Source organism: Neolamprologus brichardi, chromosome 1 (assembly GCF_056152115.1).
Source record: "Neolamprologus brichardi isolate AB-2024 chromosome 1, ASM5615211v1, whole genome shotgun sequence".
Lineage (NCBI taxonomy): Eukaryota > Metazoa > Chordata > Actinopteri > Cichliformes > Cichlidae > Neolamprologus > Neolamprologus brichardi.
The window spans coordinates 14,060,279-14,086,875 of NC_142104.1; the positions used below are offsets into that span (position 1 = coordinate 14,060,279).

Genomic DNA, 26,597 nt, shown 5'->3' on the forward strand with positions numbered 1-26,597 from the left:
ATTTTAATAATTGACTTTGAAAGATACCTCCAGAGTCTGGAAAAGAGGCATTCAGGTAGATGAACACCTGTCTCAGAAGAGACTGAATGCGCTGTAGTCTGACGTCTTTGCAGTGGAAACAAACTGTTCTAAAGCCACTAGCGAACTTTCCAAAGTGGGTCAGCTCTTTTTCCAGCAGTTCATTAGGGATGACACCAGAGACAGTAATTTGTGTTGAAGGCAAAAATAACAGTGGAACAAATCACTGAAGATAAATTTTTCCTACGTTCAAGGACGGCGTGTAAAGAAAATTTGTAAAAAAGACACATTCCAAATGTCCCAAAATCACTCAGCAGCTCCACATGCTCACCGACAACCTTTGTGCTCTCACTCGGTCACACTCCTCACGTACAGGAGAGAAACTGCATCCAGAAACACATTCAATGAACAAAAAATTAAGGACTGAGATTGTGATTGTTCATTTTATTATCCAACAGTCAAAGATACTTATTTATGTAAGAGGAATATTAGTGACAGAAGATGTGAACACAGCCTTAAAAAGCAAAAATAAAGCCACGTTTTAAGGATCTCACTCGAGCTCACGCACGCTCACAGATTCACACACCAGTGACAGCCACCTGCCCACTGCCTTGGGCAATGCTCTTCTGATCTGTTCTGGTCGAAACAAACATCACCGCACACACTTTTCTCCCAATTTTCATCACGTCCATTTCGCTTCTTTATTTTTATTTCTTACATTTTTTTGTTTTGTTTTTTTATGTGAGCAGCATAACCTGATTTTCTGATTTTCTGATGTTGAAGCATTGGAACATCAATTACATTACTTTGTAACTTTGTAACCCAATTGTATTGAACACATTTCAGATTTTCCCTATAGGTTTATAGTGATAATAAAAAAATGTGATAATCTTCTTTTTTTTTCACATTTCCTTTAGACTTTTCAGTCTTTAGGACACTACTAGCCCTGATTATAAACATTACTTGACTGTAGGGCATAGGCTTTAACCAGTTCTTAATACTTGATCATATGTATCACACTATAAAACACACACTAGATCTATACAGGTCTGTTGTCTTTCCCAGTCAATTCACTGAGCAGTTCTTAATCCTACGTAGGGACAATCTTGGATGTCATTTCATCAACACTGCAACACACAATAGGTCAGAGTCAGGGAGAAGGTGTTCAGCTTTTTTACAGCTTTAAAATTACTACCACTTCTATCATTCTATACTGTCTTCGTCCAGTTTCCTTGTGTCTTGACTTTTTCAGCATTCCTCTATTTTATTTTTTTGTGATGCCTCTTTCTCTTTCTCAACCAAAATCCAGATATTTTATTTGTCTACCTACTCCTCTCTTCACTTTGTTCCATACCTCTCACTTCTTTTCCTTCTTTCATTCTCTTATCATGACATTGATCATCTGAAATCAATCCACATTGTGTTTTTCTGTCCATCCTCTTTTGTTTTTTCCTCTGTCTTTCTCTTGCATGCACACTTAGATGTCAAAGGCATTTGGCTCGTAATCCTTCAACTGTTCAAGAACACGCGCACATTCCCTGACACAGAGTGACGCCAGTGCAGTGTAAAAATCTATGCTGATGTGATCAGTGCAGATCGTGCTATTGACAGACAGCAATATTCCCACGATAGGAATGATTCACCTTCATCACTGTCACAGAGTCAGTCAGTTGGGTGTGTATATGATTGTGCACAGACTATGACAAAAGTGGTATAATCAAGGCATGTAGCTTAACCTACTGTATTTTGAAAAGGTAAATATGCAGTATTAATTGCGCAGTTTCATGTGCATCTGACATTCATACCAAAAATGTTTTGTGATGCAAAACAATTTGTGGTATTTGTTAGATACTTGTTTGTGTGTTTGAGTGAATAGTTGTCTAGCTGGGACTTACTCTCTCCTTCTCCTATAATTTCATAGCCTGTAAACTACTTTCTTCCCTCTGTTCCCCCTTTGCTACACTATTTTGTAATAATTGCTTAATGTGTTTTAGCATTTATTTATTCAAACTCAATTTTTCCCAATTCCCGTTATACTGTTCTTCCATGCCCTTGCCCTTTTTTTTCTATATGCATTAATTCTTTTTCTGATCGCTAAATTTACTTTCCCGTTGCCTTTTTCCCTCTTCCCTCTCTACTCGTTTCTTCTTTCCGCTCTCCACATTCCTTTCCTCCTCTCCCCTCTTGCCCATTCTTTATGATTTGAAGGCTCATTTGTTAAAAGGAGGTAGCCCACTCTCACTCTTCCCCTAGCTTCCTCTTGTCTCTTTTTTGTGGGCTTTGGAAATATAATTTTCAATTTTTAATTTGATTCATTTAGATTTGATCATTAATCAGTGCTGAGAGAGAGTTAATTTGGTGGAAAATAGATGAGGTAGTTAGAGAGGGCTCTTTATGAAGTGAGCTTAGCCCAGCACTGGGTCTTTTAGGTATATGGGAAAGAGAAAGAGTAAAATTAAGAGTCTGCATGTAAGAGTTTATATTATGTACAAGAGAAAAAAGCCTCAGTGTAACTGAAAGTAGTTTGAAAGTGTGACAAGACTAGCAGTTTCTCCCAGCCTCTGTTACATTCAACTTTTCTGGTTTACAGCACGCATCAGACAAATTGCAAACAAATTACATAAGAAATTAGTATCTGAACTTACAACCTAATGTTGGTTTATATAAAAATACAACATACTGTGATGTAAATGCATTCACAAAGCAAACATACCACATGTGAGTATCTGCCCTTCTCAGCTGATGAATTACATTTTTATGTATGGCACTGAAAGAAAATGCAAGAAAAACAATTTTAAAAAACAAAAGAACAAGACAAAAACAACAATACTAAATACAGAAAAAGTGCTTAATCTTAGAATCTAACTGCACCGTGTAATAGCACTATCTGGGCAGAAATTAATAAAGCTTATTGCTTTTTGTTACTGTCCTTGACAGGGAAGGACACGATTGACCTGGAAACTGCCTTAGTTAGTTTAACTGCTCCCATGAGTAGGGCTGCCACAAACGATTATTTTAATAGTCGACTAGTCACCGATTATTTTTGCCATTAGTCGACTAATCAGATCATGCATCCATTGGACGTACAGCTTATTGCACCAGCATGCATCTGCTCTTATATAACTATCATTAGCTTACAGCTTTAAGTGTTTAAGGTATGTGCTAACTAAAAATAAAGACAAGATGATAGTTTATTAAATTTTAATGAAATTTGCAGATCTTTTCGGTGAAGTTTAATAAACTCCTTGCTATCTAAAATATAACGGGACACTGGAGTATATTCTCGAGCATCTCACACTTCTGATAATCAGTTGTCTGCTTGACGGTTATTCAGCTGTGTAAAAACTATAACTTTAATCTCAGCCAAACCATTTTACTCAGGAACAAATAAAATACGAAAAAAAAGCCAAACAATAACATTTGTAAGTTATCTAAGTGACTTATGTATGTTTAACCTGAGTAGCGAAAGACGGCGGTGGGTTTGAAAACGATTTGCCGGGAGTCCGGTGTTCTCATGGGCTCTAGTGAGCTTTGCCCCCAGCTAGCTATCGAGCTAGTGGGTAACAGACATCTCCGAAAACGTCAGAGCGCTTTTGAAAATATGTGGTGTCTTGATAAACTGAGCAGATATTTGAGGTTTACACAGCTACATCTTGCCTGAAAATATGCTAAACGTTTATTTTGTGACCTAGAAAGAATAATAAGAGTAATATTAAAACTAACTAGCTGCCGCCATTGTTGGAAACTGAGCTGGGCTGCGCTATGAATTCTGGGACACAGCTTCTTCTTCTTCGGGGTTTAACGACAGCTGGCATCCTTGTACATGCAGTGCTGCCATCTTCTGTTTCAGTCCGTTATTACACTCTTAAATCCTACTACTTATTCCTGCGTCTTTTGGGATCTTCAAACAACGCGTCGACGACGTCACGATTACGTCAACTATCAAAATCGTCGACGTAATCGTGACTAGTCGACTAATCGTGGCGGCCCTACCCATGAGTAACATAACATTCAGTTTTCTTCTGCTTTAATATTATGCTGCTTTCTTACAGTATATTACTAGCATGGCTAGTTATACCATAGTTATGTATTTTGTGGTGGTTTGCACAGTGTCTTTGTGCACTGCGGAACAGGCAGAAGTTACAGGTGTTTCATAAATACACACAGAGACACATGAAACATTTTACCCAAATCTTCTTTTTTTTTTGACACAACCACACATTTTGTGTTGGTCTGTTTGAATATGTGACTATATTATGAATCTGTAATCTCTACACTTTAAATCACTGACATTCTTCTTTTAAGCTATGTCCCATTTGTTTCATTTAGTCAATAATTTTCTCTCATCCTAACACTTACCTTTTTCCTGCCCTCTGTTTCTATCAGCCCCCAATTTATTTTTTCATTTTTTGGCCAACCACTGATGCAGGTAGCAGCTGAAAAAGCTGCTTGTCTGGACTTACCTAAACACAACATAGATGTGTGGGTTAGCGAGGTGTAGACATCGTATAAGTGTGTATGTGCTGGAAAAAGCAAAGAGTGGGTGTGTGAGTGGTTTGTACCCCCTGGTGTTAAGAGTCTCTTGACCGTTTGCTGACACTGGCCCCCCCACTGTACCTGGACTGTCAGCCCTTCTGTCTACCTGTCCCAGTCTCAAGCATTTTCACACATACACACAGATGCGTGTAATGTTCAGTTCACTGGTTTGACTACTGCCTGAGCTCATTATGAATTTTTAATGAATATATTTCCATGTGCACTCACGCCAACATGACATATTTGGAATAAAGGTAGTCTTCAAAACGTTCAAATAAACAAACTCATATAAAACAGGAGAACATATCAACTTACAAATGCACAAAGATGCTCCCTGACATTTTTCTCCTGCTGCCAATAGAAGTCTTTCTGTTAAATCTCTCAAGGTTTGTTGTCATGAATGTGGTCAGCACATTTTTTAGAGGATTTAAACGTCTCTATGTGAGCAAATCTCTCTCTTGCTTTCACACGCCAATTGCTTTCCTTTCCATTTTCCATCCTTTTTCTCTCCAACTTCTTGGATGGATGGATGGATAGATGCACAAAACTGAGAGACTGCCAGAAAAATGTGTCTAACGTTATCTACCTAATTTACATGTTTTCACTATACAGTTCAGTCTCTTTTCTAATACTTTGCAGTTGTCCCTGCTCTCTGTTCACCCTCAACATAATATGGTTTGGTATGTCACAGCATCCAGTATATTTTATGGTGCTAGTGTGAGCTAATGTTTAAAATAAGCCAAAGCCTTTAAAATTGTGAGTTTAATTCATTGTATAAAAGTCTGATTACTAATTTAATATCTAAAAGATGAGATACACATGGTGGGACTCATTCTGCAGCCATTCTAGTAATTAATTTTGTATCTCCTCCTAAAGTTACTAATTTTATTGCTTAATAGCAGAAGCCTAGACTCATCTAAAGATTTGGCATCCTCTTAAACCCTCTTATCCTTTCCTTTCCTTTCTTCTCCTCTCCTTTCCTCTTCTCTCCTCCTCCAGGGTACATGACACCTCTGTCTTTCTTATCCATCTTTAAGTGGTAACCACGGTAACATCCAATCCCCTGAGAGATAGGTCTAATTAAATTAGGACTCCTTTGTGTCAATTAATTAACGAGACAGAGAGGGAGACAGCAATAGAGAGACCAAGATTGGGCAAGAGACAGTAAAAGAGTCGGAAAGCCAGAGAGTCAAAGTGAGCAAGAGAGGCCTTCTACTCAAATGGCTTCTATAAATTAGTCTTGTTGTAGAAGAAAAGGGGGGAAAAGTGAGTTTAGCAAGCCTAAGAATAACAAAAGAGTGAATACTTAACACGTACATACATACAGACCCAGCCTTGTAAATCAAAGATCCATCTCCCTCCTTCTTTTACTATCTGCTTGCATAGAAGGCGATGCGAGTCTCATTTTTCTTGCTATCATTAACTACTCAAAGAGGTTAAAATCTGTCTTTATTTTTGTGTAATGTACACTATATTGATACATACTTCTCTCTGTCATTTCTCACAGGTGTTCGTCTGGACAGGGTTCGCGGTGGAAGACAGAAGTACAAACGCCGGATAGATGCAGACAACAGCCCGTACCTGAATCCACAGCTGGCTCTGCCCCCCAAGAAGCCATGTAAGAAAACACACGTGCAAAAAAAAAACAAGCTCTGACTACAAACAGCATGCAAGATGGTGCTTTTCTCTACAAAGTTGACGTGGGATTTTCAAGGACACATGCGTGCTGACTTTAACAACTAGATGTGCAGAGGATCTGATGTTGTGTGTGGAAGAAACTACAAAATGACGGGCAACTGACTGCACACAAAAAAAATTTTCAACAAAATATCGTATTACCCTAGTAGACAGTGCTCAAGCAATAACCAGGAGTCATTGTTTAGAGCCCCTAAGTGAAAGGAATTGCTTTTCCATCAGTTTCTGTCCTAATGGAGACAGTTGGACAGTAAAAACGTTTCAACTCACACACACACATAAACAGAAACATAGTAGTGAGAAGCCCATCTGTTTGGGACCATGTTTATCTCCCTGTTTCTGCTGCTACCAGTTTGGGATCATAACATTTTATATGTGTAATATTTCACCATAAAGGTATTCATTTAGCACCGGTTGGATTGGCTGCAGTTTTTTAAAGAATAAAACCGCAGCCAAAGCCTGATGAGTAAAAATTAACAAGGGAAAGAGTGAGTGAGAGTGACAAAGAGACAGGTAGAGACAGAGAGGGAGAAAGAGCGAGTCTAAATAAGGCCGTTTCTCAGAGAGAGAGGAGGGAAGAGGGGTGAGAGAAAAGGAGGGAGGGAGACCAGCCAGAGCCCTAATCCGGATTAAATCCAATCTGGCAACCGCATCAAACTAGAGTTAGCTCTCTAGCTAACCGTCTGCCTCCACACACACACACACACACACACACCCATATGCAGTGCAGATTGAGCAGTGTTTAGCAGCTTGGTCCCCAAAGCCCATTTTGCTTAAAGCTGGAGCATATTCTGGTTTAGGCCAATATGCTGAATGGCTGCACAACAGCTTACTGGGACTTTTGCACTACTAATCATTGAAATGATGGGATAAAGTGAATATGTGTACACTATGTGTGTGTGTTTGTACTGTGTGTGTTTGCTTACACAAAGCACCTGTGAGGCCTTCCTTGGCAGGCTATTTAATTTAAAATTATATTTAACTCTTTTTAGTCTTGCTAAACTATTCTTATCAGGCATCATAATTTGGAAGAGAATACAGGAAATAAATCTGTATTTAGTCTGTGCTATTTACATTTGTTCCATAATATGAATGATTATTTCCATGAAGATAAATCTGTCCAACTTAAAATCAAATTTGCACATTTTAAAAAATACATTACAGTTAATGTAGACTTACTTTATCTCTCTTGTTCATTCTCTCTCTCACACAGTCAATACACACACGTTGTGTCCCTCTGTCTCTCCCTCAGATACACTCACACAGCCTATCTATCTGTTGCCCAATCCCTAGCTTCAGCGTCCCCATTGATTGTGTGAGAACAGAACAATAGCCCAGGGTTTGGAAATGGGCTTCCATTGATTCTAATTAGGGAAACATTAAATAAGATTTACCCACAGATACTGCAGTATATGTATACACTCACACACTGTGTATGTGTGGGTGTATGTAAGAGAATTGGGGGTGGTGGACAGTGTTAGATCAATACACAACTCATCCCCACAACTCTCTTTCACTCTCTCTTGCTGTTTATCTCTATCTAGCTGTCGCTCTCTGGACTCCTCCTGTCTGTCTTTTACAATCTATTCATGACTCACTTTCTACCTTTCTATCTTTTCCCATTTTTTCATTGCTAATCTTGCTCTCTTTTTCTATCCTTCACTTCACTCTTGCGCTTCTATCCTCTGTTATTATTCCCATGCTTGATTAGTCAGTGGATTAATTTGGAAGCAGGGTATCAGTCTGTTACTAATGGGCCATAGAGGTCTCATCACCACATGTCACCATTACCGGCTGAGCCGTTTGGCTTTCAGTGTTATCTTTCCCTGCTCTATGTATCAGTGAAACTTCTTAAGACTGTCTTACAAAACAACAGTTTTGGGCATCTTGGATCAACTGGCGATAGAAGGCTATAACCACTGGAGAATCGCTTATATTTAAAACATTTCAATACCTTGTTTGATTTTTTTTTTTGTACGGTCCTTTTTTATGTTTTGTGCTAAACTCTAAAAAGGCTTTCAAATAAGATCAACACTTGAAATTTGGTGTTTTTGAAGGAATTGTGTGTTTTTGGCAGTTTCAAGGGTTGAAAGGTTTTAAATTTATGCTTAATTGCAACGTGAACATCTGAAAATTGTGTGTTGATTTCATACTCCTAACGAGTCTGAACTTACATCAGATGCTTCATTTTTGCGAATGGGAATACAGACAGGTGAGAAATTAAAGGGAAAAAGAGAACCATGTGACATATTGGTCCAAAATCTGCAATAGTTCTTCAGTGGGATGACTCCAAGGTGAAAGCATACGATTCATTTTACGGAACAATTTAGTGACCTAGGTGATCATTAATTTGCAATCACTGTTCACTCCAAGGGGAGATGTGGTCCCAAACAATGCAAGCAAAATGCACCCCCTATCAAAATAGATCCACCGGTTCTCCTTCATTTGTCCACTGTGCGTGTTTGTGTTAAATATAGCTTAAGACGTATGTGTTACCAGCAGGCCATCGTATGAGATTTGCACATGACCTTTCACATTTTTGTACCGGACTGGGGTGAAACAACTTGTAGCTTTACACGACAAAAATTCACCATTTCTCTGTCTCTGTGTCTTTCTCCTTGTCTGGTGGTCATGTCAGTTGCCTTTGGCTGCCTTGCAGATAACAAAATCGTATCTCACCTGCTGGTGGCTGAGCCAGAGAAGATTTATGCCATGCCGGACCCGACAGTACCAGACAGCGACATCAAGGCCCTGACTACGCTGTGTGACCTGGCGGACAGAGAGCTGGTGGTCAACATTGGTTGGGCCAAACATATTCCAGGTAGGGAAAAAAAAAATTCTCCTGTGCCCTTTCTCTCACAGGTTCATTACTAAAAGCGAGGAATTTAAGAATTTAATCTTCTCAAACTAACTTAAACTAACCTCTTTTCTCTCGTAATCTGATCAAATTTGGAACTGGAGTACAAGATCGCAAAATTAACATAATAACTCAAGTGATTCAAGATAAGGTCAATGGCAAAATGTTTAGCTTTTGTTTCAGCAAATAAAAACTTATTGAAAGTTTTCAAACAGGTCTATGCTGAACCTCCATACGTACATACACAAAAGGACTCAAATATATGCACAGGCACACATGTAATGTAGATTTAATTTGTTGTTTTGAGTCATGCCTGTGTTTTCTCTGTGCTTACCCTTTTTACAAGTAAGTGGATCAAGTTAGGCAGGTTATGTACTGGGCTCAGAGTGCATTTGGGCATGTACGTTTGTGTGTGTGTGTGTGTGTGTGTGCGCGCGTGTGTGTGTGTGTGCAGCTTTCTGTATAAAGCGAGCGAAGCGCAACGATTGCTTGGCGGAGGAGAGAAGATGGCGTGATTAGATGAACGAGGAAGGCAATCCACTGCTCACAGAGAAAGATAGAACTCTTCATCTTCCCTGTGTGTGTGTGTGTGTGTGTGTGTGTGTGTGTGTGTGTGTGTGTGTGTGTGTGTGTGTTTGTGTGAAGTGAACACCTTATGAAATCCTCACTGTTTACAACGCTGAACACCTATCTAATACTCACACTCACACCAAGCTCACACAAACACCCATACATGTCCACACACAAAGTGATCTACTGTTCACTCAGGTTGGAAAGGATTGTCAGAAAGAAATACGCCTCCTCAACGTTCTTTATCAGCCTCTTACACACACAAACGCACACACACACACACACACACACACACACACACACACACACACAAAGAATAGAGTCAGATAGACCTGTTAACCTTTTTTCAGCCATCTTGTTCCACATCTTGTCGTGCGTGTGTGTGTGGTGACTCTCTGCAGGTTGTACATGTGAACACACACATGCACAAGTCTTTGCTCTCCATGGTACAGTAATTTTTTTAATCAAATTGATGGAGAGAGACAGAGAGACAAAGAAAAAAAAGACAGAGGCAGAGAGAGGGGAGGTGAAGCCAATTTATGCTTCATGATATGGCTGCGATGTGCCGCATACACACACACACACGCACGCACACAAAGGCTGCTAACAGTGGTAACAACGTGTCAAGGCAAGCGCCAGGCAGCTAATTTGAAGTCATTAGATGTCTGCCGTACTGGCAACAATTTGTTACGCTCTCACACACACAAACACACCCAGAAAAACACATCACATACACACACTGAGTTAAGAGCCGTCTGTGGATAGCGAGGAGCCTAAATTGTAAACTAATTTAAACATCACTCAGCGTTAGAGAGGCTGCCTGCAAGACAGGCCCCCGGATAACAAGGCTAGGGTACGCGCGTTTGTGTGTGTCAGTGTGTGTGTGTCATGTTTGACACACACAATCACCCGACGTTAGAGACTTTTGACACCACACACGCACATATTCACGCATATCTCTTTGATTGGTTCTTTTATTCTAAGACTTATGTGTGTGCACGCTGATTTCCATACTGATATGGCCTTATGCAAACATTTGATATGTCATTAGGAGAGGAAAATGAGGTTTCAGACACACTGAGTGTATCTGGTTATCCCACAAGGAATCGTGCGCGTGTACTTCACAGATCCGCGTGTTTCAAAGAGAGTGATGAAATGCGGGCAAATATATAAACACAGACGTGCCACATAAGGCTTTTTTGCTGATTCAAACGGTGACAAGACATAGACAAATGACTCCAAACGTGCACGCATTTTCATACAGTGGTACGTGAGCAGGAAACGGTCACACTCTGAAACTGCGGGCCTGTGGAAATATCAGAAGTTATTATTCAGAGGCCATGAAAGGCCTTACCGTCCAATATTATGGATTAGTAAAGAGCTCTCATTTTAATAGCTCTCAAAGAGACAACTCCAGTTGCGTATTAGGTTACATGTCATCGTCAAGTGTGTATGTGTGTTTGAAGGAGGAAAGAAGAGCAGTCAGGTGAGAAGAGCGGGGGAAGAACAGCAAATATTTAAACAGGAGCAAATGAGAGAGTGAATTAAAAGAAAGAAAGGCCATTCAAATGAGCCATTTATCTGTCAGTAGAATTAGTCTTTTCATCCTCTTTTCTTTCTTCTTACTCTCTCTTTCTCTCTGTCTTTCTCTTTCTCTCTCTCTCTCCTTCCATAATAGCTAAATGACTACCGGGCAGTCATACTAGCAGCTCTTATCTAGACTCATGAACACAAAAGAGCGAGACAGACAAGCGAGCACTTGACTTGACGAAAGAGCAAGGAACGAACAAATGAATGAATCAACGAATGAGAGCTAGAACCTATAACGCAGTCTATTTTAACAGAACTAGAGGCCTTGCCATTAGTGCTTTTTTTTTTCACAATCCCCCCTCCCCTGTTCTGTCTTTATTCACGAAAGAAATTGCTCTTGGGCCACCCCCCACATCCCCTCCACTATTCTCTTGCTTCCCTATCTCCTCTAACTTGCTCTTTCTTTTCTTACAGTCTTTCTTCCTCTTTTTCTTTCTTTCCCCTTTCAATTTTGACACTCGGGATAAGCAGTCTATGTGCCAGCAGTAGCACGGCATGATTGAGTTGTAAAAAAATGGGGGATGGGAGGTGAAGAGGGGTTTGCCATCGGTTCGTTTATTTAATCGGTCTTTATGGAGATAGAGGAGAAGGGGTTTGGACTTTGGTGGTGATGGAATAACAGGTGAGGAACACGGTCCTCTTCCTTCTTGTTCTGCATACTTTTCTCTTTTTCTTTTACATTCACTGTCTTTAATATGTCTCTTTATTGTTTTTTTCCCTTTTTCCCCTCTATTCCTCTTGTATGGATTTGGAGATGAACTTGGGGGTTAAAACACTCTGGTGTGAGCATAGTTGAGGTTCAGCTGTTATCACATTCGCAGTGTGCTTTAGCTTTTGTACTTCAAAAAAGCTATTTTGAATTTATATATCAAGCGTAATGAATCTCTTAAAGTAATGTTGTACATGAATTATATGAGCAGGCTTATTCAAAACAAATAACACTATGTAACGTTTACAGCTGAAGCCAATAACCGCTTGAGAAAATTTTGACTTATGCTCTTTTTTTCTGTTTTATCCCCTAGTAAGTAACATATTCCTTCTTCCCTGCTAGTTATTACATATGGACATTTATTTTATTTTTTCTCTTATACCCTGTTCTTTAGTAATTTATTGCAGCTGTTACCAGACTTTATTTCATTCTTGAGAGATGTTTGATTGCTCTCTTTATTTTCTCTTTATGTCTCTTTATTTTCTTTTTTCTGTTGTTCTATGTTGATGATTATTCAAAATATAATCTTATTTATACAACTTACCATACCAAAAGTATTTTAGTAATTGATTAGAAACGTACACAGGTATAATAGTGGCAAAGTTCAGGTGTAGAATAACACATGCGTCGAAAGAACAGGAAATGGGATGTGAACAGTCTAGATAACCTAGATACTCCCAGAGAGCATTTAACACAATACTGTTTTGACCCATTGGCTAAATACCCCACCCCCCACCCTTCCCTCTTAAAACTATGCCGTGACGTCCTCCTTTTGCTCTCTATCCCTCTGTGTCTTTCTGTCTTTCCCTCATTTTCTCCCCCTCCCTGACCTGACCTCCCACCCTCTCTCTCTGTGGTATTCTTAACCTCTTCATAATCAAGTCACCATCATTTCTCAACCCCTATCCCCTCCCACGGTCCTCTTCTCACGTCCTCCCAGCCAGCGACCACTGACTGGAAGGCCAGTGCTCGTTGGTTTTGCTTATGTGTTCAGATTGAGCTGATTATTCTGATCGCTATTTGAAATGTGCCTCTCTACAAACGTTGACATATCGCAGTAAAGCAGCCAAAGAGGAAAGTCGCCCTCCGATTTTGTAGCCAGTGTTCGTTTCTTCTGGTGTTTCTCTTTTGGACATGTTTTAAATGGTTTTCACTTAGAGACTTAGCCAACCAGTCGAGCAGTTAGCCGTTCTGTCTGTTAGTTAGCCAATCAGTGAGTCAAGTAACTACACAGCCAGTCAATCAGCCAGAGAGGCAGCCAGTAGTCAGCAAATATTGATTAATAGAAGTGTCCTGCTCCTTTTAGCAAATAAAATGTTGAGTCTCGGCAGTCATGGGGAACCTTTAGACACACATACATATACACACGCGTACATATGGATGCTTGACTCTGAAACTGCAGCTCACTAAATTAACACTGACACACATTATAAGACTTCACAATGAGCTCTGAAAGATGCAAAACAGCTCTGTGTGCGTGTGCATGTGTGTGTTTGCTCACATCTGTGCGCATGTAGAGTGAGACAGATGTAAAAGCCCAGACTGGTGATGTGATGATGTCACTCTACAGCCCTCCTGATTAAGTCTGGTGATGTCATCAATCAGCAAAGAGGTTGCTCCGCTTAGTAACAGAGTGGTAAATCAGAAGAAAAACAACCCACACAAACGAGCTCTACTGGCATCAAACTTCTAAAATAATATAATATTGCCTCCTTTTGTCCTAATTTCTTCCCTCACTGTTCATTATTGTGAATTCCCTACTACATTTTACAATATTTCTCCCTCTCAAAGATATTGCCCCTAAGATTCCATGAAATAAACGCGCGGAAATACACATGGAAACAACTAGACGCACAAGCAGATATGCCCCCATTCTGTCGGCTAAGGCTAGCTCACCTTGACAGTCACAGCATGGTGGGTGTCTTCTTAAGCACAAACACAACACACACAAAATACAGTGCATTCACATGGACATACACATATAGCTCACCATACAGACATTATATTTTTTGACAGTGTAAAAGCAAACAGAAATGCAGGTGATTTATAACTTGTGCTCTCATTTCTTCTCCTAAACCTTCAAGTCTTTACGTGCATAACATGATAAAATGTAATGTTTGTGTGGAAAACGATGACATTTTAAACATGATTTATAACAGCAAATGTTTTAAAAATGTTTAATGGTAGAAAACGCTTGCGAATTCCTGAGATTTGCCTGAATGGAGAGTAAACACCAGTGATCTGTTAGCCAGAAAACAAAGGTGTTGATACTGGACATTTTACATTCAATCACTAGATTTTGTTCCTATGCTTATAAACTCACTTTAAATGACAATAAAGACTCTACCCAATCTATATGCTGATGGGGTCAAACTCATAAATATGACTTTATTAGAGTTTGATTTAGATTTAGTATTTGATTTAGTTCATTGCCTTGGTCATTCTTGCCATTGTTATCGAGGGTCTCAGGGTCTTCAGTACGTAATTTTTATGTGTGTTTCTAGTCTCTGTTGATTTTCTCTGAGCTCTGTTTGGCGTGTTTGATTTCCATTTCTGCTCATCCCTGAGCTAGATAACACATTTAGAGGCTGAGGTCTTGGTTTCAAGTATATGTGTTTGCTCATGTGAGCGCATGTGTTTGTCTGTTTCGTTGTCCACATTCATGCAAAAGAGTTATCTTATTTTCCAGTGCACCAGCACCATGATTTCCTCTTGCAGCCCATACAAACAAACACATCACTGTTTGCAGATGAAAACAAATATTGATGAAATCAAATTAGGAAAAGAATATTTGATATCTGAGCTTAATGTTTGGATTAAGTTGGGCTTTCTTTATTGGATTAAGCCTGTGGGTATTGGAAGCATGTCATCAATATGAGAGAACAGAGGCGAAACCATTTTCATTTCTTTCTACGCTGCTTTTTTCTTTCTTGTCTACTTGGTTGTAACTTTTTTCTTCTATTCACTTTTGTTTCTTTTCTATGTCATTATGCAGTTTTATCAACTGAATAAATGTTTTAAAATCTGATCACAATTTGAGCCCACAGATCTGCCGATATCAATTAATTTGACAAAGTAATGTGTAAAAAATAATTCTTAAATTAATCACCTTCATATCTGAAGGTGAACCTCTGGGTAATATTTATATACTACAGTATCTTGATGTAATATTAAAGAATCCCTACTATATTTACATTGCAGTAAATGGATATATAGCCATTCTCTACACTGCCACATATTTTTCAACAATGTTTCCATAAAGACGATCCTATGATGAGACTCAAACACCCAGCTTCAGATGGTTACCTTAAAAACGCACAATAATATGTACATTCACATACACACTGCCATTGTGATAACAACAAATAAAGTCTAAGTCCCAAAATATGTACTTCCTCGAGCAACCACTTGGCCTGGCGGTATGTCCTTTGTTAAAAGGCCCAGTTAAATGTGTTTACAGTCTGGTAAGAGAAAAATAATCTTTGGTATGTCGCCCCTTATAACAGCTACAAACTAGGGGCATGGCCCCATTCACTGTGTGGTAACTGCCAACACACGGACTATAGCCACAGCTGTCTCCTATGCTTCACCTCCACTAATGTCTTCCTGTAAGCTACACCCCATCCAAGAAGTTTGCGCTCCATTTGCTGAGTAAAACTGCAGTATTTTATTTGTATGCAACTTAGCACTAATTATTAAGAAGCTGTGTCAGTGCGGTGAGTGGATGCTTAAAAACCAGTGGATGATGTCATGGTGGCTACATCTATGTATGTGTCACTCAAAATAAGACCTGAATCAAAAAATGAAGTTGCATGAAAGTAATGGCAGTCCGGAACAAGAAAACTAATAGCAGTGCGTTAAGACTCACGCTAATTTTAAAATTGATGTCTGATGAAAATGTGTTTTTGGAACGGCCTCTCATTACAAGTAATTTTAATTATTGTGATTCTAATTTCTAAAAGGAAAAAGAGTCACACATTTCTTCAGTGGATAGATGGGTTTCAGTTCAAGTAAAAGCTCAGCGGTCCATTGCTGTTTTTTTTTTCTTATTAGTTTGATTACATTTGCAAATCAAATTCATTTGTCTATCAGCCTTTGAGACACAGCCTGCAATCTGAGTACACTGACTAATCTGCATCAAATAATATCTGTCACACACAACACACACACGAGAAACAAGCTGCATACATTGGCGCACACCAGCCTGCATACACAAACACTTCCTTCCCTGGGCACACAAACATACGCTTCTAAAAACACATACACATATTCATAAGGAAGCACTGATACGTAGTGAATGCAGACAAATGCGCACAAATGCACACATACGCACACATGCGCAGTTTTATAATATGTGAAATCAGACGAGCAGTAACAAATAAATCAGCACACCATCTGAGCCCATCATCATCTAAGTCATTATTAGCAAACAGTCAGCTTTTACTACTTTCAATTTGCTTGTGTGTGTGTGTGTGTGTGTGTGTGGTTGTCCAAGAAAGAGAGAAAGAGAGATGATGTGATGTGATATGATATGATATGATATGCTGGCGGGGCATAAAGATAGATGATCATAATTACGCACAGGCCAAACTCCATTTCAAATCATCATCATCCTATTCTATCTGTTGGAGCGCACATGTACACACACACACACACACACACCAAAAGCAATATAAAGAGTTCACACACATACAGGGATCCAGTGACACCCACACACACACATAACACACCTATGCCTGCCACAAATCTAGTGGAAGGAGGGACCGACTTGTCATGGCATCACATTATTTCCGGCGGTTCATGCAAAGTTCACAGACAGGCATGAAATAGTTATTCTCTAGTTCCTCTTTCTGCTTATCTATCCTCATGGTTTCTGTCTGCATCTTCAGTTTTATTCTTTTTTTATTTTCCTATTTGCTGTCCTAATTCTCTCTTTCTCCACCTATCATTGCTCCTTCACTACTTATTTCTTTTCCCTTTCCTACTGCTTCTCCTGCCTTCTCTTTCTCCTCTACTTCCCTTATCTCCCATTCATGTTTGTGTTTATTTGTTTATTCCTTACCCCCCTTTGTTATTCTATTGTTTTCCTTCCTGTCTCCCTTTGCGCTCCTGTTTCTTCCACCTTCCTTCCTCCTGCATCCATCGTTCTTAAATAATGGCCTGGAGGATTCATCCTTTCCATCAGACAATAAGCAGGTGGGAAAATAGGATTGGAGCGTGCCTGTCACCAGCTGGGAACAACTTATGGCCTGTGCACACAACACACACACACACACACACATACAATAAACACTTTAGGGCGGTCCCTTTGCCAAAGTGTTGGATAACAGTTTTAAAAGATCATTTATGATGAATTCCGAACAATTCAGCCATATTTGAAATTATTTTTTAAATCATCAATTTTCATAACGATTCATTAGTTTTGTACTTTTGTTGTTGTTTTTTTAAACATCCAGAGATCAGTCAGTAAACACTGGCAAACATTACGGAAAAATGTGGTTTACACCACTGGTTGACGAGTGGTCGCTTGCAGTCACTATGTAAAATTGGTCAAACAGTGGTATGTGACACTAGACTGAAAATCCCTTTATAATTCCTTGGTTGCAGGGGTTTTCTGTTGTTAATAAGGAAGGTGCAGACTTGTCAGCAAAGAGATGAATGGTAGTGAATCTTTGAGGCAGTCACCTTCAAAGCAGAATTTGTGCCTTTTAAAAAGGGATGTTTTCCCATTTCTGGTGTGTGTCGCACTTTTTCAAGTTTCAAGTCACTACTGCTTGGTGAATCGTTGGCAAGTGTTTGCAGACAAGTTGGTGTCTTCCATACAACCACAGCTATCTGCTAATGCTAATGACCAAACCGATTTTCATCCAGCAAAAGCCAGCAACCTGCAGCAATCACTTGCCAACCAGTGCCAGAAAGCAGTGGTTACAAAGGCCTGTGTGACTGAGGCTTGCGCTGGTGCAAAAATAAGACAATGCCAAATTTGCTTTGTTTTTACTCTACGCACATTTGAATAGATGTAAGGTAGGATATATGTGTTTTTCTTGATTTTTTGACAAACTCTGTTACCACAAATGTTTTCAGATCTTTTTTTTCCCTTTTCTTTTCTTTCTGCTTGAGCACTTCAGTGATGTTTTGCCACCTTTGCCACCTGCTATAGGGCAAATGACTGGGGCCTATGGTCTCAGTGCTTCACTGTGCACAAGTGCATAGAACAGACACACAGGGTAGTAATAATATGTGTATTTTTGTGTCTATTTAATCTTGATGGGATGTTTCATCTGCAGACGGCTATCACAGCTGGCCGCCTTATTGTCTGGGTGAGACTGATTGAGCCAGTGAGTGAAAGTGTGTGTGTGTCTGTGTGTGTGGGGTTTTTTTTTTCTTTTCAGTTTCGCTGTTAGTCTGCATGCAGGTGTGTATACCAATATACAAGTTTTTGTTTACTTATTGAATAACAAATGTATTTTTATATATCTATATGTATATCTATATAACCACTATAGACCAACATGGCATTGTGTACATTTGTGTGCATTGTGAATGTGTGCTGTCCATCAAGCCACACACATAGCCGTACCAAACCATTGGCTTGGTTGCTGATGATGACATATGAGTTCCTGGCCCTGGTAATGGCTGTTAAATCTCATAATTACACGCTTCTTTATTGCAATGCATAATGACCCCGCAGCACTATTGGACAATTAATTAAGATTTTCAGCCCAGGCTTTTTCAGGCCCAGATGAGGAGGTGGAATGAGGTCTAATGTTCTTGTCTTCAAGCTACGACATTATGGTATGGTGCTGTAGGAAAGAAGGCTCTGTGTGCATTCGTTTTCATCTTTGTCTTTATTTCAGTCTTTTTAAGTCGCTCTCTCATTCTCTCTGTTCTCCCTCTCCTCATTGCTCCAATTGTTGAGCCCTTCCCTTCGATGCTTGTCCTCAATGATGATATTGGAGACCATATCTCTAATCTGTGAATGGTAAATTAATCCCTGTGGAATTTCTGGGGTCCTCTCTCTATGGACAGCTACGGGGGATTAGGAAGATAAAATCAACACAGCCTTATAATCTCATATACTGACACAAGGCATGTACAGTACAGGGACCATTGTTTTAAAGCCAATGGTCAGCAGGTTTCTACTTCTTTATACATCAATAGTGCTTAACAGAAAAAAAAAAAGTCTGTTTCATGACCGTTAAAATTTTTTACCTCTTTTGAACTCTGTGTTCTTACTGGATATATATTTATGCACTTTTTAAATAAGCATTCATTTTTGCTGTTTGGACAGACAATGGATTTTTTCCAGAGTGTTGCAGGATATTGTTTTGAAAAGATAATCCACCAAAGGATCAATAGACTGACACAAGTCGTGTAATTGGACACGCTGAGAGAGTAAATTCAGCCAAATTAGATGGATAGATTAAGTTGGTGGCAATTAGGAGAATAACGTAACAAAAAATAAGTTCAGTTGCCTAATACAATTTCATTGAAGAATGAAGAAATTCATATATAAACACAAGTAATATTTACATGTCTTACAATTTCACCATCGTAATCATTTTTGTCCCTGAAAGTGTTGATCAGCAGTTTTATATGTGCTTTGAATTTGTGTGTGCCATGTACAGACATAGTGAGTTGGTGTGTAAGCTGCTCAGCTGCGTGTTCACATGGTTCCCCTGACAAATTTGTGCTCACATGCACATCCTCGCAGACACACACACAGAGTGGTCATTCCTGCCGTCATGAGCATTATATTGATGGGAGGAAGGAAAGGTAGAGGGTGAGAGAAAGATAGATGGACGCAGTGAAGAAAAAGTTTTTAAATAGGCAAATGAGAAATATAATCTTTGACAATATTGCATAAAGTTCTCAGCATTTATTTCTCCAAGAAATTCTCAAATAGAGCCGACCTCTGTCACTTTAGCGGTGCTCTTCATTCCCTGTGAAGTCAAGAAGGCTTGGCCCTGTGGAACTTGCAGTGTACATGCACACATACACACTCCTTGACATAGCCCTAGTGGAGCTAGAAGTGGGTAATTAAAATGTAAATATTGATATTTTATTATTTGAAATGGCTCCACTGCAATGCTCTTAATGTCACTCCATCTGTCGTCTCCACTGAGACTTGGGGTTGCCCTCGACGACCAGCTGCCCCCACCCAAGCACCCCCAACCACGGCAACAGCTATAACACTCGACAACCATCTCTGTGTTGCAGCATTTCCATTTTGGGTCTAATTAAGTGTTAAATATTAGCACCCGCAACCACAGAGGCAGCTCGCACCACACACATACACACGCTCACGACACTCATCTCCACTACAGCAATGGTAAGATTTTAAGTGTTAATCTTGCAGTGCTGCTGATGGTGTCTAATGTATGCAATTAACAGTCAGGCAGGGCTGAGGGTTTGGTAATTAGCTGGCTGTTCACACTGATTAGAGGCTACCGCAACCCTATGACTGCTCTAGTCTCTCCCCCAGGCCACACGGAGAAAGGAGGGGGAAAAGAGAGGGGGAGTAAGGAAGGAGAAAGAAACAGAAAAAGATATTTTAGCCTACAGCCTGACAGGGCATGAAAGTAAAGGTAAAATGATTTTGTGCGCAATATATGTATCTTAAATACCATATACTAAATGTTGAAATCAAATACAGATAAAATATGGCATTTATGGCATTTAATTCTTCATTGTTAACAAAATTGAGCCTCAATCTCACATAGTATTCAGCAAAACATGAAAGAAACAAAAGAAATAATGAATGCTATGAATATTTCCTTCAGTATTGTCATTTTTAAGTCTCTAAACCCTTTTTAACAGTGTTTTAATTGAAAAATACTACAAAGAATAGAACAGATCCTTTTTTTCCACATATGTATGGTCAGGTTGAATTTGATACCAGTCACAAGAAAGGAAGGAACATTTCTGTATTATAACAACACACACACACACACATTTGGTGGATTATTTCACAGCTTATCTACTTAATTCAGAACAGGACAGTAGCATGACTCTGTATAAAAAGAGCACCACAGAGCTGGCAAATTGTTCAATGGTTTAAGAAAAAGAAGAAGAAAAAGAAGAGGAAAAACGTGGCATTTTGTGTCCTCCTGAAGAACATTAAGCACTTTTATTGCTGCTTGTATAGGAGCATTGAAATCTTGTTATGCAAGGTCCAAAGTTTTGGATTCAAATAATTTGGATCAAGCTTAGCTGACTGAGGTTTAGGTGAAAAGGTTTTTTTGTTGTCGTTTTTAGTTTTTACAACTTTTGAATGTTGGTTGTTATGGGATAAAGATATGAGGTGGCTTGTTATCAATGCACACTTCGAGCGCTCGATCCATATGTAACCTGCTGTGAAGGCACCAATAACAGTTGCAGGGAATTTTTTTCACATTTTGCAGCAACCATCACCTGAACGTCACAAGCTTATTAGAGCTGAGAGTTGAAAGGTCAAGGTCACTGCAAGCTCCAGAAAAACAGATACTTAAGTAACTTAAGAATTCATACACTAATATCACATTTTATATTTATATTTTATATTGAAAAGGTCAAATGTGAACTTCAATTTGGAATCATGAATTCTTCATTGCAGTTACATTACAGACAATGTGATTCTGGGCAGGCATGGATTTAAACTACCACACGAGTTTGATGCAGTGACATAATTTTGACAGTGTAAGATATGGCTTGACTTGTGCGCTTAAATTGCGCTTCCATATAATGTCATAGCTAAACATGATGTTTTGATAGTCCAAATAGCCGGACACATATGTGTGTAGGTGAGTATGTGTCCTGTGTGCGAGTGTGTCTTTAAGCCCCTCTAAATTAGCTGGTTCTCTGGGTAGATTTGTTTCCATCTCGTTGCGCATCTCTGTGTAATTGGGTCAGCTGGTGGATGTGTGTTCATTTGTGTGTGTGTGTGACAGCATTTGCCAGTGTGTATCTCGTGTGCGTATATCTTGTGTGTGTTGTTTCAGCTTGGCCAAAGCCATCACAGGGGGTCCGTGTTCATTTTGGCCGGCGTCTGGCCGTATGGTACCGAACAGTTTGAGATGTGCGCACGCACACACACAAACGCACACGTACAAAGCACCACAAGGGAGCACTTGCATTGCACAGCATGCAACAATGTGCACACATTTAAACACAAACACATACAGAAAGTGGAATGAGTGAGCGCACGGGAGCCACGTAACACAGTGTGCATACAGAACAACACACACACGCAGGGTAGCGATGTGCTGGTAACTGTTGGAAACTTCACGTGTCCTCATGCAATCTCTATCTCAGTGGGCCAGTAGGCTTAAATCTGTCCCCTGCAGAACACAATACGTGCACATACTGAACATAGACAATCCACTATTCCCTTGTCACCAACAAAGCACAACTTGTTGGTAACAGAAAACAGTTAGCAACGCAGTTCTCGCTCAAGAAAGATTCGCTACACTATGTCAGATTATGGCGAATATGCACAATTTGGCAGTCTTTTTGAAAAGAAATAACTATGTCTCCAATTTTCAGCAGTTAATAAGATAACTTTTTTTTTTTATTTTACGTGACCTTCTCTTTGTTTTGCACAGGTTTACACTGTTGCTCCAGTGTTGGAGAGCACATTGTCTATACTGGTGTTACATCATTTGGGTTTTCTTGTTGAAATGATGAGCTTTAGGTCATGACTCCCTAATTGCAGGGAAACACTTTTTGCAACTTGAAGGCAGTTTTCTTAAGTCTGTGAATTGTTTCTATAACATGGATGTTTCCTTTTAAATTTGTCCTGAGGCAATGATTTAAAAGGATCATTTGTATCACAATAAGCAAGTGTTAAGCACATTCAAGGGCCACTACAAGACTACAGAAGGACAACGGTATGTGTGACAGTATTTGCCAGCTATTTGTAACCCAATGGGACTTTTTAAAAGACATTCTGATACCAGAGCACTCAAATATTCGCCAGCATGAACTATTTTTGAAAGAAAGTCAGAAATTTTAAGGAAAACTGACTTTCATTTTACATGACAACACTTGAGAAGAGTTAAATTAGTTTCCATATTCAATCATTCTATAATTCTCAGGTGATGTGTATAAAATACACCTGGTCCTCCTGGTCAATATTTAAGTAATACACACAGCTGGTCTGCAACTTGGCCTATTTTGTCCAGGGCTTTAAATCTATTCATTCTCACCAGGACACAGACCCTCTTATGCTCAATTTAGAAAATAAAATCAAGTTAATTCAACAATAAACTTGTTTTATATGTATTTTTTTTGTATTAATTATGCAGATATTATTCAAAGTGGAGCCCCACACAAAATGATCTTTAAAAAATGTAAAAGAATTGTCAGAGAACCTTTCAAAACTACATTATATATTCAAGCTATTAAGTCTGCTTGATTAGAGCTCAAAATTGTTCGCCTGTTTTGCTTCTATGGACAAAAAGACACACACACAAAAAAAAAATCAAGACACTGCCACTTAAATGGAAAGTGTCCCATTTAACCTCTTAAGCCCCAACAGCCCCTGATATGGGGGCAAAAGGCAGGAGATCAGTTAGGCTTGGGGCTAAAGAGGTTAACCTGGGTTACAGGATGTGAATACTAGTCATGCGTTAATAACTGGTTACCAGATCACCATCACAACCGGTTTTCACACCTGTCAGAATACAGGCGCGGAGAATAGGCGTGTTGATACTTCAGCTGTTGAAGATGTACATTGCCGTCGTCATACAAATACACCGACTCATATGCGCGTACACTTCTCACTTCTCGGTGTATATACACAAGTATATGGGCACCCATAAGCGTCACAGTCTCTTCTCACTGGTTTCCATTTGCCCTGTAACCATGCGAAAACAAATATAGGCCTCTTAGATATGTGTGTTCGTGTGCATCTGTGGAGCAACTGGGGCATGAGAGAGGGGTATCTCATGTGTGTGTGTGTCTGTGTTAGACTGTTGTGCAGTCTCGGGTGTAAACGTGCAGTCAGGACTCATTTGGCAGACAAACAGGCCGCAGGGTGGCTAGGGAATCGACGTGTGTTTGTGGGTGTGTTTGTTTTTTATGTGGGGATCTGATAGAGAAAAGGGAAAAGGAAAGAGTGCACAAGCAAGAGGTAGAGGTTAAGTTTGCATGACTGCACTGTAGCCTCTTTCTGTCAGTGCACACACATACGTGCATCTGTACCGTCATAGGTTTGTTCTATTTTAGCAGACCACCTAAACACAAATACTAACTATAGATAAGATTAATATCCAGCCCAAAGCTTGCTGTTACCAGATGCAAGCAGTTATCCAGTAATAATTTTATACGGTGCTGTTTGAAGTTCTTGCCGATATTTTTTAGGCAAATATTTCAACTTTGTTGCAAACGACAAACAACATCGACACAAACACACTCATGCTAACTCACACAGTATGAGATGCCTTATCAACAATGGGCAGAAAGGAAATGTAATTAGAACCAAATAAGAAACCTACTTTTGTCAAGTGAAATCACAGGTATGAAAGAAAGGTCTCCACCCCTCCCACTGCCGCCCTTCTTTCTAACAACTCACCCCCTTTTACTTTCTTCTCTCCTCCAACTCACTCTTTCTGATACACTCTCTCTCTCCCTCTCTCTCTCTCTTCCCATCAATATCTCTCTCTCTCTCTCCATCATCAGCACTAAATTCCCATTGATGTTTCTTTTCTTCTGTTGTATCGATTGCTTCATGAGAAGGAGGGGAGGAATGTAGGAAGGGAAGAAGGGAAAGATGGCGTTATCTGTTAATTAATTTGTCCTGAAGCCGGCCGCCTATTAATCAGACAGATAAGAGGCATTGGATGGCTGAACGGCGCAGACAGGCTGGTGGGGAGGGAAGAGGGAGAGGTACACACACCCACGTACACACACAAACACAGACAGAGATACGCATGCAGAGTCCCGTGGAAACATGTATGGGAATGTATGCATACACACGGAATGCAAATATGCTGATGAGTTATGTACAAATGTGCAGTTTAAGCACACATATATTCACACAAGGACAAAAAAAAAATTTCACACACTGCACAAATCTGCTCACACACGCAGACACCATCCTGATAAAAATCATTGATGTGCCTCAATAAGAAAAGCTGCACTTTCAGCTCAATAAATTAATCACTGTGGTTTTAATTATTGGTGTTTCCTGTGTGTGTGTGTGTGTGTGTGTGTGTGTGTGTGTGTGTGTGTGTGTGTGTGTGTGTGTGTTGCACACATCTGTACACCTTATTTATAATTAGGATGATAGAGGACTTTGCAAACAGCACTGTTAATATACAGACACTTATACAGACACTTTCCATATGAAGTTGACATAGACGGTAAATGTATATTTGTGTATATGTGATTCAGTTTGTATTCTTGCATTTGTATGTATGTGCCCACTTCTTGAGCCTTGTGTGCTCCTGTTGGTCCTGGACCAGATGCCACCAGAGGGAAGTGCGCAAATTGATGGAAATCTTAGTTCTGCCCTGAACACCTGAGTGCCGAAAACACACACAAAGACAATTTAAAACCCACAACCAGTGACACCATTAAATGATATTAACCCCTCACTCATCTCGCCTTCTCTTCACTTGACCCCAGGGTTGAACAGATTCAATAAGTGTATGTGTGTTAATTTTAGCAATGCCAGTGCATATTTCCCCAGCCCACAATGAGTGGTGAAGTCCTAAGTACCCCCTAAAGACATCTGCCTCTGTGAATAAGGTGTGTGTGTGTGTGCGTGTGTGTGTGTGTGCACGAAGACCCCCCCTTAAGAAATTCACCTCTAATCCCTTCTGATGATTTCATTAAGTAGAAGAAGACACTGCCAGTTGGCAGTGATACTGCTCCCTTCACTGTGCCGTGTGTGAGTGTGCACGTAAGAGTGTGTGCACATGTGTGTGTGTGTATCAATCATACACATTTGGATTCTTTCCAGTTTGTTTCTATGCGTTCATGTTTTTGTGTATGCGATATGAAGTGTGTGTTAAGAAATGTTAACAGTTTTAGATTGAATGAATTAGAGCGCATTACAAACAACAATAGCCTGCAACCTGGACATAATGAGACGCCTGCCATTACCAATCAACAAACTGTGAGATAAGAGCCCCTAATGTACATGCATGTGCAAAATACCAACACACACTCTGGCGCACCTAACATCTCAAGAGGAGGCTCTTCGCAGCAGATGTTACTGAAGAAATAGCTTCCTTCGCATCTGCCTGCTTCTCCTGGCATGATGCTTCACTCCAACACACATACACAAACACACAGTGGAGGGCTGCAGCGAGGTCTGACAGGTGTGCTTGCATGGCAAACTGTCTTTGCCTTGCCTATGAAGGCTCACGCTCACAAACACACACACACACACAGGCAGACAGGCAGGTGTGAATGGACAGGTGTGTGAGGAGAGGACAGCTGCGAAGAAAGGTGTGAGCAGGCAGGTGTTCCATTAAAGAGACAGACAGAAAGAGAAAGACTAAGAGGGATGGACCGCAAGTGAAGTGAGTGTAATCAAGAGATATGGCATGAGGAAGCAAAAACATCGCAATCAAAAAGCATCAAGCAAAAATATGAATCGGAATGACTGAAACAGTGTGTACTCACTGTCTGAAA

The 26,597-nt window shown here is 39.8% G+C and overlaps 1 protein-coding gene across 7 annotated transcripts in view; it reads left to right on the top strand.

Moving 5' to 3' along the window:
- The window catches only part of esrrga (estrogen-related receptor gamma a), a 156,839-nt gene that overhangs the window by 119,209 nt on the left and 11,033 nt on the right, over positions 1-26,597 (top strand). For 6 of the 7 annotated variants that reach the window (XM_035910948.2, XM_087834026.1, XM_087833853.1 and 3 more), the window contains 2 exons: positions 6,062-6,172; positions 8,888-9,070. In XM_035910948.2, the coding sequence (XP_035766841.2) occupies positions 6,062-6,172; positions 8,888-9,070 (294 nt within the window). The remainder of the gene's footprint in view (positions 1-6,061; positions 6,173-8,887; positions 9,071-26,597) is intronic. The other variant, XM_006779911.3, reaches the window with a different exon arrangement.